At 36.3% G+C, this 13,283-nt stretch overlaps 1 protein-coding gene and 1 long non-coding RNA gene across 3 annotated transcripts in view; one reads left to right on the top strand and one right to left on the bottom strand.

Moving 5' to 3' along the window:
• LOC124411688 (protein muscleblind) overlaps positions 1–13,283 on the bottom strand; it is a 134,692-nt gene that overhangs the window by 20,499 nt on the left and 100,910 nt on the right. The window contains exons 7-9 of one of the 2 annotated variants that reach the window (XM_046890966.1): positions 7,376–7,543; positions 3,606–3,647; positions 2,687–2,819 (exon numbers count right to left, since the gene is read on the bottom strand). In XM_046890966.1, coding sequence (XP_046746922.1) covers positions 2,687–2,819; positions 3,606–3,647; positions 7,376–7,543 — 343 coding nt within the window. The remainder of the gene's footprint in view (positions 1–2,686; positions 2,820–3,605; positions 3,648–7,375; positions 7,544–13,283) is intronic. The other variant, XR_006929700.1, reaches the window with a different exon arrangement.
• Positions 151–13,283, top strand: part of LOC124411689 — a 15,929-nt gene continuing 2,796 nt past the window's right edge. The window contains exons 1-2 of the long non-coding RNA XR_006929701.1: positions 151–282; positions 6,093–6,100. This is a non-coding gene — a long non-coding RNA (uncharacterized LOC124411689). The remainder of the gene's footprint in view (positions 283–6,092; positions 6,101–13,283) is intronic.

Below are 13,283 nucleotides of genomic sequence, written 5' to 3'. Positions count from 1 at the left end.
ACGAGAGAATGAAATAGAATAATTAACGATATTAATGGTAATAACACAATATCCCTTACGATAAAATCACTAGCTACATGTAACTAATTAACTAACCAACTAACTAGCTTACTTGATCAAACTGAAACAATAACTACGAACTAGCATAACCGCCGACTACTAAACCGCAACTATTATATAACCGCGAGTTCATCTATTGTGTGTATATTTTGTGCCTGTTTAAGGTAGGACATCAAGTTTTAGGTTATGTGAGGCGTGGTTTTCCTTTACTTTACGATATATGTATCTTGTACATATATATTATGTATATATATAAATATATATAGTTACGACGAATTCAATATCAAAGGGTCACACGGTATTTAAGAAAGAAGGAATTAAATGAAATAATAATAATGATAATAGTGACTATCACCCAAACGAATAAGCTCAGTATTTTACATTAATTTTTCTTTGTCTTTCATCTTTCTATATTTCTCATTCACTGTGCAATTTATATACAAGAAACTGCGATTACTATTATCAGCTCATGTATAGGACCGGGTTTAGGGTTTAGTTAGGTTTTTTTTCTTCTTTATCTTTTCCCTCTTCTGGTTTTCTCTCCTTTTTCTTTTATATAAGGCACTGTTCACCGACAATGTCTGACTAGAAGATGAAACTCAACGTCTCTCTTTCTATATTTTTTTTCACGTTTTTTTTCCTCTTCTCATTGAATCCGGTACATACATCAACCGTATCCAAGTGTCTGTGACTGGTATTCTGGATTTGATATTTGAAATCACCCCTCTCACAGAAAAAAAAAATATCAACAACAAAGATTAGAAAAAAAAAAAAACAGAAGATTTCACAACTCAATCGAGAGATTTTGATGGAGAGGGGCGGCACTTTAACCGACAGAAATACAGAATAGCAACTGAGACCTCACGATAGAAAAAAAAATACACGAAAATCATGTGCCAACTTTCGAACTCGAATACTCGGTTCTAAAACACATATAATTTTTTATCTATTTACACATTACAAGTAACTATCAAAGGTTAAAAAGCCCATTAAAGTCGTGCGACTGTTGTAAAAATAATAATAGGATGTTTTCCCTTGTCGATCAGTAAAATTTCTTGACTAATCCGAATCCGTCGCCACCCTGAATACGGGCAGTTTTATGGTTCGAAAGGGCCTCGGTAAGATTCAGAGTCTACGCCACGTCGAACAACACGACACGACGCCATTCAAATATCTCGCCTTCCCGCCTCTGAGCCACAAAACACCAGTCGAACCACCCTCATTCGTCCTCCTCCTCCACCCGCGCCACAGATCTACGTAGTTTTCATTTTCTTATAAGGTTGAGTGATAACCTGAACACCGCTATTGGCGGAACTGAGAGCAACCTGCGGCTGGGCGACGATGGTGGCGGGATTGCCAGAGGCTAGCTGTGCCTGGAGCCCAGTAGCGCCGCCTTGCGGGACGCCCGAGACGCCGGGGATTCCAGGCGGCAACATGGCGGCGTAGGGATGCCCCTGATGCGATGCTGCGGCTGCAGCGGCGGCAGCAGCGGCGTAGGGATTCCCCTGCATGCCCTGAATGCCGCCTAGCGGCATGGTTTGCATGTACGAAGTGGGTAGCATCTGGTGATGCGGACGCATCAACGAGTACGGATTTATCGGCTGAGGCTGAGGAGGGGGCCTCGGGTAGTGGAAGAGGCCCGCGGAGAGCGGCGAGGCCGCAAGAGCTCCCGGGATGCCGGCGAGGCCCTGAAGGCCCAGGCCAGGCTGAGGGGGGCGGGGCGTCGCAGGGGGGGCCGAAATGGCGGGCGGGGGCATCGCAAGGGCCTGTTTGTTCAGGGCGACGCCGGTGTAGTTGAGAGCCGTGAGTGGATTTATGCCGTAGGATGCCTGCGAGGCGGAGAGCTTGACGGCCTTGGCGTAGTTCTTCTGAGCTACCTCCTTCGCCAATGCAGCCGGGTCCATCGCGAGGCTCTGAACCGCGTTAAAGTTGTTCAGGGCGTTGATGTTCGCCATCGTGTAGTGTGCCTGCATGTTCGCGTGCATGCTAGCCGCCATTGACGACATGCTCGCGAGAGACGTGCACATGCTCGGGTTGCTCATCAGCGAGGCGATCGACGTCATAGTCGCCGGGGACATTGAGGGGGGCAGGTGGTGCTGATGGTGGGGGGTCTGATGGTGCGAGTGAGGATGGGAGTGGGGATGATGGTGATTCAATTCGGGTGAGGTCCGCGGCCGGATTACGGCGCCCTCGGCGCCTTCGCTGCCCTGTTTGTCGACCCCTCCGACGCTCAGGCCCCCCGGGGGCGGGGGCGGCGGGTTCGCGGGATCGACCAGGACACCGTTCGTGTTTTCGCTCGCGAGGCTCGAGGCCTGGGCCGCGGGGCCGGCGGAACCAGCGGAACTGGAACCGGAACCAGCGGTGTGAAGTTGGTGGTTGGCAACGGCGGCGGCGACGGCGGCAGCTGATTGGTGGTGATGATGGTTGTTGTTGTTGTTGTTGTTGTTGTTGTTGTTAATATTACCCGGATTCGAGGCATTGGTGTTATTGTTATTACTACTACTGTTACTATTCATAAGATTACTATTATTATTATTTGAGGTTTGAGATGATTGTAGCGTTGTCGTTACAATCGAGGGTGGTGGTGGGTGATGGTGGTTTGTTGGTGTTACTCCAGCGTACTCACATGAGACGGGGACGAATGGCTGCTGTAGCTGCATCAGCTGCTGGTAGGTCGTCGCCGCTCCCGAGGGCTGGTACACAGGCATGCCCGACTTGTCGCCGGCTGGACGTTTGTACGGTACCATTCCGGGGAAGGCCTGGAACAATATTTTCACGAAACAAAAAGGAAAAAAAAAAAAAAAGGAAAAACGTAAATTGAACAACGTCGATATAAACCTTTTTCTCACCAATATTAACGTAACACATCGAACATTTGCATAGATCCGAATCATCAAGTAAGCATGACAATGTATTCACAGATATGACGAATTGTTAAGGAGGTGCCCTGGTCGATTTCGATGTTGTGTTGTATGTATCTCCAAATATCGAATTCCACGTGTCCCAAACGTGAAAAAAGTTCAACAACACCGTTTTATACGCAATTCTGAACGAAAACACAGGAATAGATTTTCATTTGACGCAAAACTAAATAAATGGTATGAATTCTAAGAATTTATTATCGCGATTTCGTAAAATCCGTGCCATTTATTTTTCTTTTTTGCCTAATGAAAATGAATTCGAGTATTTTTGTTCAGAATCGCGTATAGAACGAGACTGTTAAGCTTTTTTCACGCTTGAAACACGTGGACTTCGATATTCGAAGATATACGAGTCAACGTCGAAATCGACCAGGGCGCCCCCTCAAATTTTGGATTCGAATTTCTGTTTTGGTTTTCAAGAATTATGTGACTTTCTCTTTGCTTCTTAAATTAATGTTACTGTTCGGATTGAGTTTGGTTCCTCTGATTCTTTTTGGCTGTCGTTTGATTGGAGATTTGAATTTAGATTTGTAGCATCAATTTCTAGATGTTAGTATTTTTTTTTTTTTTTTTCTTTTCTGTAGTTTTTTATTCACATTTCTTAAAGGGTATTTCTGCACTTACAAAATTCTCGTAGTAGAATGACCCGACTGATTTCATGTCCATCTGTAACAAAGACACGAATGTGTTCAAGTTGTTGTTCGATGATAATTGATTTTTATAAATAATAATAATATTATTATGCATAATGTATTCAATATATAATAAATAGAAACAATAAAACCTATTTTTTGATGGTGTTGTTCTTTTGTTTTCACGATATAACAACGATAGAACAATAGTGATAAGAATAACAACATCAGTAACAATAAATCTACAGTATTTAAGAAATACTATTTTCAGGAATTTAAAGGTAATGATTGTTTGGCTATCGTTATTGTTGTGGTCAAGATCATCATCATCATCATCATTACTATCGTGATATAATAATAATAATAATAATGTACATAGATATAAAATATAAAGTATTATTACATGTAATATATATATATAATTGTGCCGATGACGCATGATAGATTAGGAATTGGATTAGTCCCACTCGAAAATCATTGCGGTTTATACATACCAAGAGGTTTTGTATGTGATACGAAATTATCCACGTATTAATGTATAGTTAATAAAAAATATACTGCCATATACTTTTTGTATTTTATACTATTTAGTCGTTCTTTTCCCCACACCGAATATCAATTGAGATAAGAAATATTTTTCTTTTTTTCTCACACGAATATAAGTGGCTATATAAATAAAACGTATATGCTATAAGTACCCCATGGGGTGAATACGAGTAATTATTTGGAATAAAAAAAAGAGCGACGTACTTCATTGCAGTGAAAAAATACTGCCTGCTTTTCGGTAAATTTTTTTTTTTTTCAATCACATTTGAGTCGAAAATTAAATCTGCGATTTTATTTCCGGTATCCTTTTATTATTTCTTTTTTATTTTCCTCTTCGTTTACGATCATTGCGAATTTTTTTATCGAATTATTTCGAATCAACATACATATATGCATATAAATGTATTTTCTGGTGTTAAAAATATAGGTACAATGGCAAAATAAAATCAGAGCCTTGTCGATGTTCTTCCGACGAATGAATGATTGTTATTATCATCATTATGACTGTGTCGTATACCATACCGTATTCTTACAATAGTATAGTAAGTTTTTTTTTTGGTTTTTGATCTTGCGCGCGCGGCTTTATAGGTACTTAAAAAGAAAGCATGGGAAGGTATATAGGCGATGCATATAGGAATTGGAAGATTCCAGTTAAGATCTAAACCAAGAACAGTAAAACGAAGCGCGAAATTTAGGAAAGTCTGTTTTTTTTTTTTTTTTTTTTTTTATTGTTGGTTTGAAACTTTGTCGCATAACATGGGGGATGTGGAAAAACGATAAAAAGAAAGATGAAAAAATAGAGAGCGAGAGAGAGAGACAAAGATAAGGAATTACGCCACCTTTACACGAAATGAATTTTACTGCATGTAAAAAGCGGTTTTGGGTAAAGAAAATAAGTGCAAAATAAGGAAGAACGTTGTCTTACGATAAGTGAGAAGAAAAATTAATAAAAACAAAAACACAGCAATATGCAAAACATAGCAAAGCGAAGAAAGAAATTTTTTTTCTTTTACTCTCTCAAGTTACCTGAGTTTAATTATACTATATTCATATTATATATAAGAGGTGAAATGAAAGAGGAGGATCATAAGCAGCAGCGACGACATTTTGCCACAAGCTTCAAAGCTGCAGGGATTACACATTTATTGTAATAATTATATAAGCCAATTGGGATATCCTGATAATTAATTATGCATTACGTATCAATTCTTGTGGTGTTCTCGAATTCTTGGTATTTTTTATATAAATCTTGTTGAAATTTGAACCGTTTTTTTCTCTCATTTTTTTTTTTTGTTTTATTCACCAATTTTTTCGAGGTTTTTGAATACGTGAGAATTTTCTTTTTCATACATACGTAGATAGGTATATATGTATGTATATATATATATATAAAAATATTTCTCCGTGAGCGTGTGTTTTGTACATAAGCGGTCTACTGCGATGCATTTCAACGTAGCTAATTGTTTTTCATATATCCCTGATTTCAGACGACAGTTGTATTATCCGAACCCAAAACGATTGCTGTTCGTTTCTCTTTATTACTCATTTTGTGATTCAGACTATTTCGATAAACGTGACACGAACAACAGCAGCAAAAAAAAAAAAAAAAAAAAAAATATAAAAAAAATATACGTTAATCGAACATGACAATAATCTTCGTGAATCCGGATTTACAGAGGTGCATATAATTGGGATTAACATCCAGCATTTATAATGTTATGTAGTATCAGAACGGGGGAATGGCTAGCTCTGTATGACCATAGAAAAACCCTGGGACAAATTTTTACTAAGGTGTGTATATATATAAATATATATTTACATGGGCATAACCATATAAGTATATAGACACCTATCAAAAATATTCGCGTAAAGCCACAACATGCATCATCGGCGCAAGCTTATTAATTATTATCACGTTATACGTGGTGTACAGGTATGTATGTGTGCATCACTACTAAGAGTATACATATACGTATGTGGAAAACGAAAATTTTATCTTGGTGTTGTTTTTTTTTTCTTTTTTTTTTTTTTTTTTTTTTTTTTGTACAAAACTTGATTTTTCCTAAACCTCATTTGAATTATTTAATTATTCTTATCATTTTTATGTCGAAAGAAGATTTTGTGAGAAGGAGAACTATACGTATATGTACATCAGAACGGTGTCCTTGTATTTCTCTAAATGAGTCAGAGTGTAAAATTATAATGGTGAGAAAAGATGTGAGAATTCTGAGATACGTTCAATTTTTGCTGCGATAGAATTTAGTGGAAATTTTTGCATATCTTTGATAGTGATTATTGTAATTAGAAATTGAAACATTTTCGCCCACAATAAAAGAAATTTCACAGCTAAAATTGCACGATGAAAAAAAAACCAGCATCAATTTTCTCGTAAGAACAAAATAAAAAAGAGAAGAAAAAAAAAACCATAATACATTAGAAAGTTATATAGAGGCTTATACATTGTGTGCAGTCTGTGTGTGTGTATGTAGAAGTCATGTAAATATTTGTGTATATAACGTAATACTATATATATATACACTATGAATATATATATAAGTATTACGAGGCGTAAGCTCTGTGTCTAAGGAATCACACACATAGAAAAGGAAAGAAAACAGAAAAAAATTATAGTCTATTTACGATAATCTGAAAGTGTTATATATTGCCTCTATACGTTCGATTATTTTCGAGTTTGAAAGCAAATAAAAATAAAGAGAGTGAGAATAAAAGATGCATTTTTGAACTTTACTGAATCACTTAAGGAATCAGAAAAGCAGGATAGGATTGCGTATGGGGTGTTCCAGAGTTACCGACAGCGAAAGTCGCGATGGAAATCGGTATAGATCGCACGGTCGGTATTACAGGTTGCGAAATCGTTGTGCTGTAATAATTCGTTTACAGATTTTTCACTCCACGGATAAATGGACTAAAACACCCCATACAGGTTACTTAACTAACTAGTTTTATCAAATTGACTACTAAGGATATGCGTCGGGAGCTGATTTCTTGCGGTGACAAATGAATGGAAAAGAAATTAGCGAGAAGAAGCTGTTCAGAACGGTAGGAAAACATTTGAAATTTTTTGGCAAAGAGATCAGTTTCCGACATTATCGACTGTTACTAAAAAAGAAGAATGAAGAACAGAAGAAAAAGAAGAAGTAACGTTTATAGATAGTAGTAGAAGTAATAGTGTACTCCATGCGAAAGCTGTGGTACCATTAGCAGGTCGTCATTGGGATCGCGCATCCGTTTCTTGCCGAGTTCGACGGCGGCCATATTGGCTGCAGCGGCCGCTGCAGCTGCGTTCTGGAGTCCCGTTGGCACTCCTGGCACTCCTGCGACGGTGCCCATTCCCGGTACATTTGTCTGCACAGTCGCCGTCTGCTTTAATGCGTTTTTTTTTTTTTTTTTATTTTTTTTTTTGGTTCCACATGATTTTTTTTTTTTTAATTTCATTTAGCAACGGATTTTTCCCCCAGTGTTCCCAACGTCAGTTTTGAAATTGTTTCGTTTTTGAAATGAATATAGACGACGACGAAGACGACGAACGTGCGATGGTCGAGAGTATCGTGTTTTCGTAGTTATTATATATTTTTTTTTTTTTTTTGGTTTTTTGTTTTGGCAGAACGGCATTTGGCGGCAGGCGTTAATTGGCAGGTAGAGAGCGAAGCGGCACGGGCGGCAGTTTGTGCAGGTTTTTGTTTGGTATTGTTCAGCAACAGCAGCAGCAGCAACAGCAGCAGCAAGCATTTTTTGAAGCATCGCCAGCGAGAGGACAAGATCAAAATCAAAAAAAGAAAAAATACTAGTTGAGGCTCCGGCACAGAGAATATATACTTATAATACATAGACATATGAATAGATTATAATTAAAGAATAGGAAATAAAAAAAAAAAAAAAAAAAAGTATTCCCTCAAATGGTCAATTAAGTAATATATTATATACGTATTATAAAATATGTTGCGATTCGATGTTTTTTCATACAGATTAGTATATAAGTTTCCCATTCAATTTCCCTTGATGAATCCATATGTAGGCACCATATATACGTCGATTGTTTACGTCTATTAAACACACAAGTCTAAAATTCGAAAGAATTCATCATCATCATCATCATCATCATCATTATTATTATTATTATTATTATTATTATTGTTGTTGTTGTTACTATTATTATTGTTGTTGTTGTTGTTGTTGTTATATTATTTAATTTTTGCGAAATGAGGTTTTAATATCCTACCACCACGCGTCTCAGGGCATATAAATCAGGATAGATTAAGTTAGATTGGGTTTGCTTAGATTAGAAGTTTGGATTGAGATAGGTTAAGTCTGAATTGATCGAGTGTCTTGGTGATGTCCTGCGATTAGATGCACGCGTTCGTTTCATTCTGTAAATTAAACTAAGTGGGCCAATTTCCTAAATGGAGTCATTCACATATTCTCTGGCAGCAATGCTCTAGATTCCGATACCGATAACCTGTAAATACTGAAAAGAAACAAAGAACGAAAGAGAAACAATTACAGAGAGATGAGACATCATCAAGACTTCCAGTCGTAACATTGCTGAAAAATAATTTAATACAAGATTTTTCTAGATTTCTCATCGATTTCTGCCCGATCTCTCCGCTTTGCACAGTTTACTCCTCGCTGTTATCGGCTAAGCGCTTCGATCAACCCTGAAAATGTGTTTGTTATACCGACAAGGAAGAAAAAGAGAGTCGCTCTCTGGGTACATGTAGAAATCTTCTTTCTTCACAAGGCAATTGAAATATGTGACTAGAAGAAAATAAAATTACGAGAAATAAATAAGTGGATGAACTATTCGTATTATCATCGTCACCATCTGCAGCAACCCTATATCCTAAGAACGAAGATATGTAAAATAAAAAATACATTTGTACATGAATATACGTAAGAAAAAAAATGATAATAATAGTTGATTATTATACATTTTTGTACAGTATTTACAGATTTCGTGGTCTTTTTCGTTGTCGATATTTCTTTTTTACAGATTTATTAATCGCAACGCCCGAGTCGAACAAAAAAATAAAAAAAAAAAAAAAAAGATCTGTTGATGTTATTGTGTTTACGATAAAGGGTAACACCGTATGCATTCGAAGGTTGTTGTATGAGAATATATGAATCGCTGTATAAAATGTTTCTTTATCGTGATTCTTTGTTTTTCATTTAGTGTCGTGTGAGTATGTGTGTATCATATGCGTGTACCTATAAATTCGATTCCTTCGTGTGTGTGTAACGTGAATTTCGATTTTCAAGGTAATTAATCTATATTGATGTATACATATTCATTTATGAATCGAAGAATATATTCGTGTGTATGAAAAATTGCTTGTGTATCATCTGTTATACAGTAATTATAAAGAAGTAGGAAGACAAAAAAAAAAAAAAAAACAAAGACAGTTGTACAAAATATCGAGATAAATTATACTGCGTTGCAATTCTAAAGAGTGCATTGATAGTTACATGGAAGTCAACTTTTTGCAATTTGTAAAAAAAATAAAAACTAGCTATCGATTTTCCGTTCCAGAGCTCCGTTATCTATCCTTGATTATCATTAATTAATGCACGTAAGCCAACCAAGAAAAAAAAAAACTTGATAAAAAACGTACGAATACAATAATCGAAAAAAGATAAGAATAGATAAATGTAGATATTTTTGCAAATACAAAGTTAAACGGAAGGAAATAAAGAAAAATGCACCCTTTGCGAACTGTAACCCATATTTTTCTGTTTTCATTTTTGCTAATTGTTTATTTTTTTCTTAATTTTTTTTTTTTTAGAGAATAAGACTTCCCTGCCAACAAGCTGGTCTGCGACGAAAATCCGGTCGGCGCACCCGTCGTTCGTTCGGGGGGGATTTTCGTGTTTCTTGTAACTCGGCCCGCCTTGAATGACTTGAGATAAACAAGTTGCGAGGGGGCAGAGCGACTGACTCGGCCCTGAGGTTTTTCAATCCGGGAAATTATTTTTCTGCTCTTTCACTTTTTTTTTTTTTTTTTTTGTTTACAAGAGAAAGAGAAATAAATTAGAGAAGGTGAAAGAAAGGGAAAAAGAGAAAGAGAAGACGAGAGACACTATGTTTCTCTCACACATACACACACACTATCCTTTTGTTGACGTGGCCGAAGAGTAGCTGGAATCGATCTAGCAATATCGAGAATTTTAATTTTGCTCTTTTTCCATTTACGTTTTTGCACAATGACGCTTTCACTCTGCCACTCACCCGGAATTCCAATTCGATGCACCTTGTCGTCATCCCTTATACTTGCTTTAGAGATAAAAACGGATGGTTGCATTTTTTTTTTTTTTTCCGTTATCTTTCTTGCTAACGACAAAGAAAAATATTTTCTCCATCACCTTACACGTCACAAGATAATATATATATATATATATAAGCGTGTTACTCGAAGATAGAGCCGTGCCTCAAATGACTAGCATATGTTAGGTAACGTACCAATAGAAAATGATCTCGACTCATATTATATACTTACTTGAATTAATTTTGTCCAAAAACTGGTGACGTCTGTTTCCTTATCGTTTTTTTTTTTTTTTTTTTTTTTTTTTTTGCGGTTTTCGTTTTCGTCACGACGAAATAGCACTGATCAAAATAAAAAGAGAAACAAAGACAAAATTGCAGAGAGCCGATCGAGGCACAGCGATGCAAAAATTTGAACTGTGGGTATTTGTAAGAGAGAAAAAAAAACGAAAAAAAAAAATAAACAAACGTACAAAAGATGCTATCTACATTAAACTCGCCATTACGGTCTTCTCATATCCGTGCTTCCCAACAGCAAATTTCGATTTCATTGCGGGCAACTTACACAGTGTGATCTTCCTTTTTTCGTATTTATTAGTTCTTTTCCTTCAGTCACTTTTATAATTTCATCCTTTTAAAATTCATCTGGGATTTTTTTTTTTTTTTTTTTTCACACCAGGTGGTGTCGCTCTGGTGCGGTAGGTATACAAATTTTTTTACATACAAAACATATAATTTCGAATGATTTCGCGACGCAGCGTTTACGAGGAAAATATTCTCACGTTATTATTGTTATTATTATATAGATCACAGCACAGTGATGATGCAAGACAAATTTCTTTCCTCTAAATTTGACGTGTGTCGCTGGTGTTGTTTTTTTTTCTTTTCTTTTTTTTTTATTCCGTTTTAAAAATTTCTTCCTTGTTAGTTTTTTTTTTTTTTTTGCCTGTTTCATTTTATAATTCCAATGTCGTGGTGTGTATGAATAATATTTATATTTAGGCGTTTGTGTTGCAGTGAAGAAGGCGCTGGGGTTTGGGGGGTTCAGCAAACAGCAGCGGGGGTTTTAGCTGGGGTTTCGTGCAGCGCAGCTTGTCAGCAAGGTTGGTGTGGGTGTGTGGTTGTGTTTTTTGATATGTACTTGTGCTTGTGCGTGTGTGCCCTTTATAATTGAAAAAGAATCTCGTCTATTTCTAAATTTGTTTGTGCAGTAAGGTGTACCGATTTTTCATTATTTTTTTTGTTTTTTTTCTCTGTCCTGCTTAAGGATTCAATTATTTCACTTTGTGCACTCAAGTCCGTCGCTACGTTTCTGCTGGCGAAAAAAGTAAAAAATCAAAATAAAGAAAGAACAAATTTCGAATTTATTATTGATCATGGAAATATGATTATTAAAAATTGAAGAAAAAAAGAAAAACTAAATCGTATTACTGTGGAGCCGAAAATATATCGAGCGGACATATTATTTTTTTCCAGTTACTCAATCAAGCGGAAACGAAGCGTTTGGACTACGTGACTACATTGAGAAGCCATGTTGACACTAAACAGTCGGTAATAAAGAACCGAACCGACTCTTATCTGTTGCAATTAGGCTGTACGTGCTAATCATTAGTTTTGATACAACCATTGTGTTGAAATCCAAATAAACTATACCTGGCTTGATTAATAAATATGGCGTCGAGAAGCCATCTTGATATTACATATCAATGAGCAGATCGTTTTGGGTGAATTTTATGAATATCAAAGCATAAAAAAACCTGGCACAAGCTGTCGAGCTTACATTTTGTAGCATCAATTAGATTTCTGGTGAAAAATAACTATGAGAAAAGTTTTTCAAAGTAAAATACGATTGTTTTCAAGACGCCAGATAGCGTCTTCCGATATATGTATGTTGGATCCCGATATGATATGACGTGACGTAACGTTACAAAGGCTGATATAATGGAAAATTATTCACACGATGATTTACCCAGAGACAAGTCACACATGAATGCATAGGTATATAACATATTTTTGATTCGGTGTTACACTATGTGCAGGTATTGTGGTGGTCAGTGTGTATGAGGTCATAGTAGTTATGCATGTACAGGTATTGGTATATATGTATGTATGTATATTGCACCATGGTATACATAATAATAGGTATATAAATATTGCTGGCGATAGGCTTGCGCTAGAAAGAGAGAAAAATAGAGAAAAACAGCAGCGGTGGTTTCGACGACGGTGACGATCAAAAACAGAGATTTTTTTTTTTTTTTTGCCCTTGTTACAGGACCTACGTAATATATATCTAATAAATATACATAGAGGAGGGTATCTCTACATATCTATTGAATATACACAATGTAAGTATGTATTTAAATACAACACAACACACGACTACTTTTTCGTTTATATATACATGGTGGTAAGAAGTAAACTACTGACGAGAAAAAAAAAGCAAAAAAAAAAGAGGGAAAATGAAAAGATTAATCCGAAAGGAACGGAAAAACACAACGATAAAACCAGAGGTCACGACTAAACTTCAAAGACATAGGATTTTTTTTGGGAGTTTGTTGGGTATTTTTTTTTTTTTTTTTTTTTGGTCCAAACAATGTTTCTACACACAAACACAAGTTGAAGCACAGATTATACAGTGGGTCTGAGAGGAGCTGGAAAGGGAGGAGAAATTTACGTAATTCGTAATCGAATGAACGAAAGAAAGATTGGTTCAAACGAAATATCCTTATGTAACAAGAAACGGCATGAGAAATAGAAAATAGAAAAATTCTTAACGCAGTGTACAAAATTTTTTCATCTATCTGCGTATTTTGTTTTACTTCTTTGGATATCGTTACACGAATAATG

The sequence above is a fragment of the Diprion similis genome, chromosome 10 (assembly GCF_021155765.1).
Source record: "Diprion similis isolate iyDipSimi1 chromosome 10, iyDipSimi1.1, whole genome shotgun sequence".
NCBI classification, from domain to species: domain Eukaryota; kingdom Metazoa; phylum Arthropoda; class Insecta; order Hymenoptera; family Diprionidae; genus Diprion; species Diprion similis.
The sequence above is the reverse complement of the archived record's forward strand: the minus strand, read 5'-3'. Positions and strand labels throughout refer to the sequence as shown.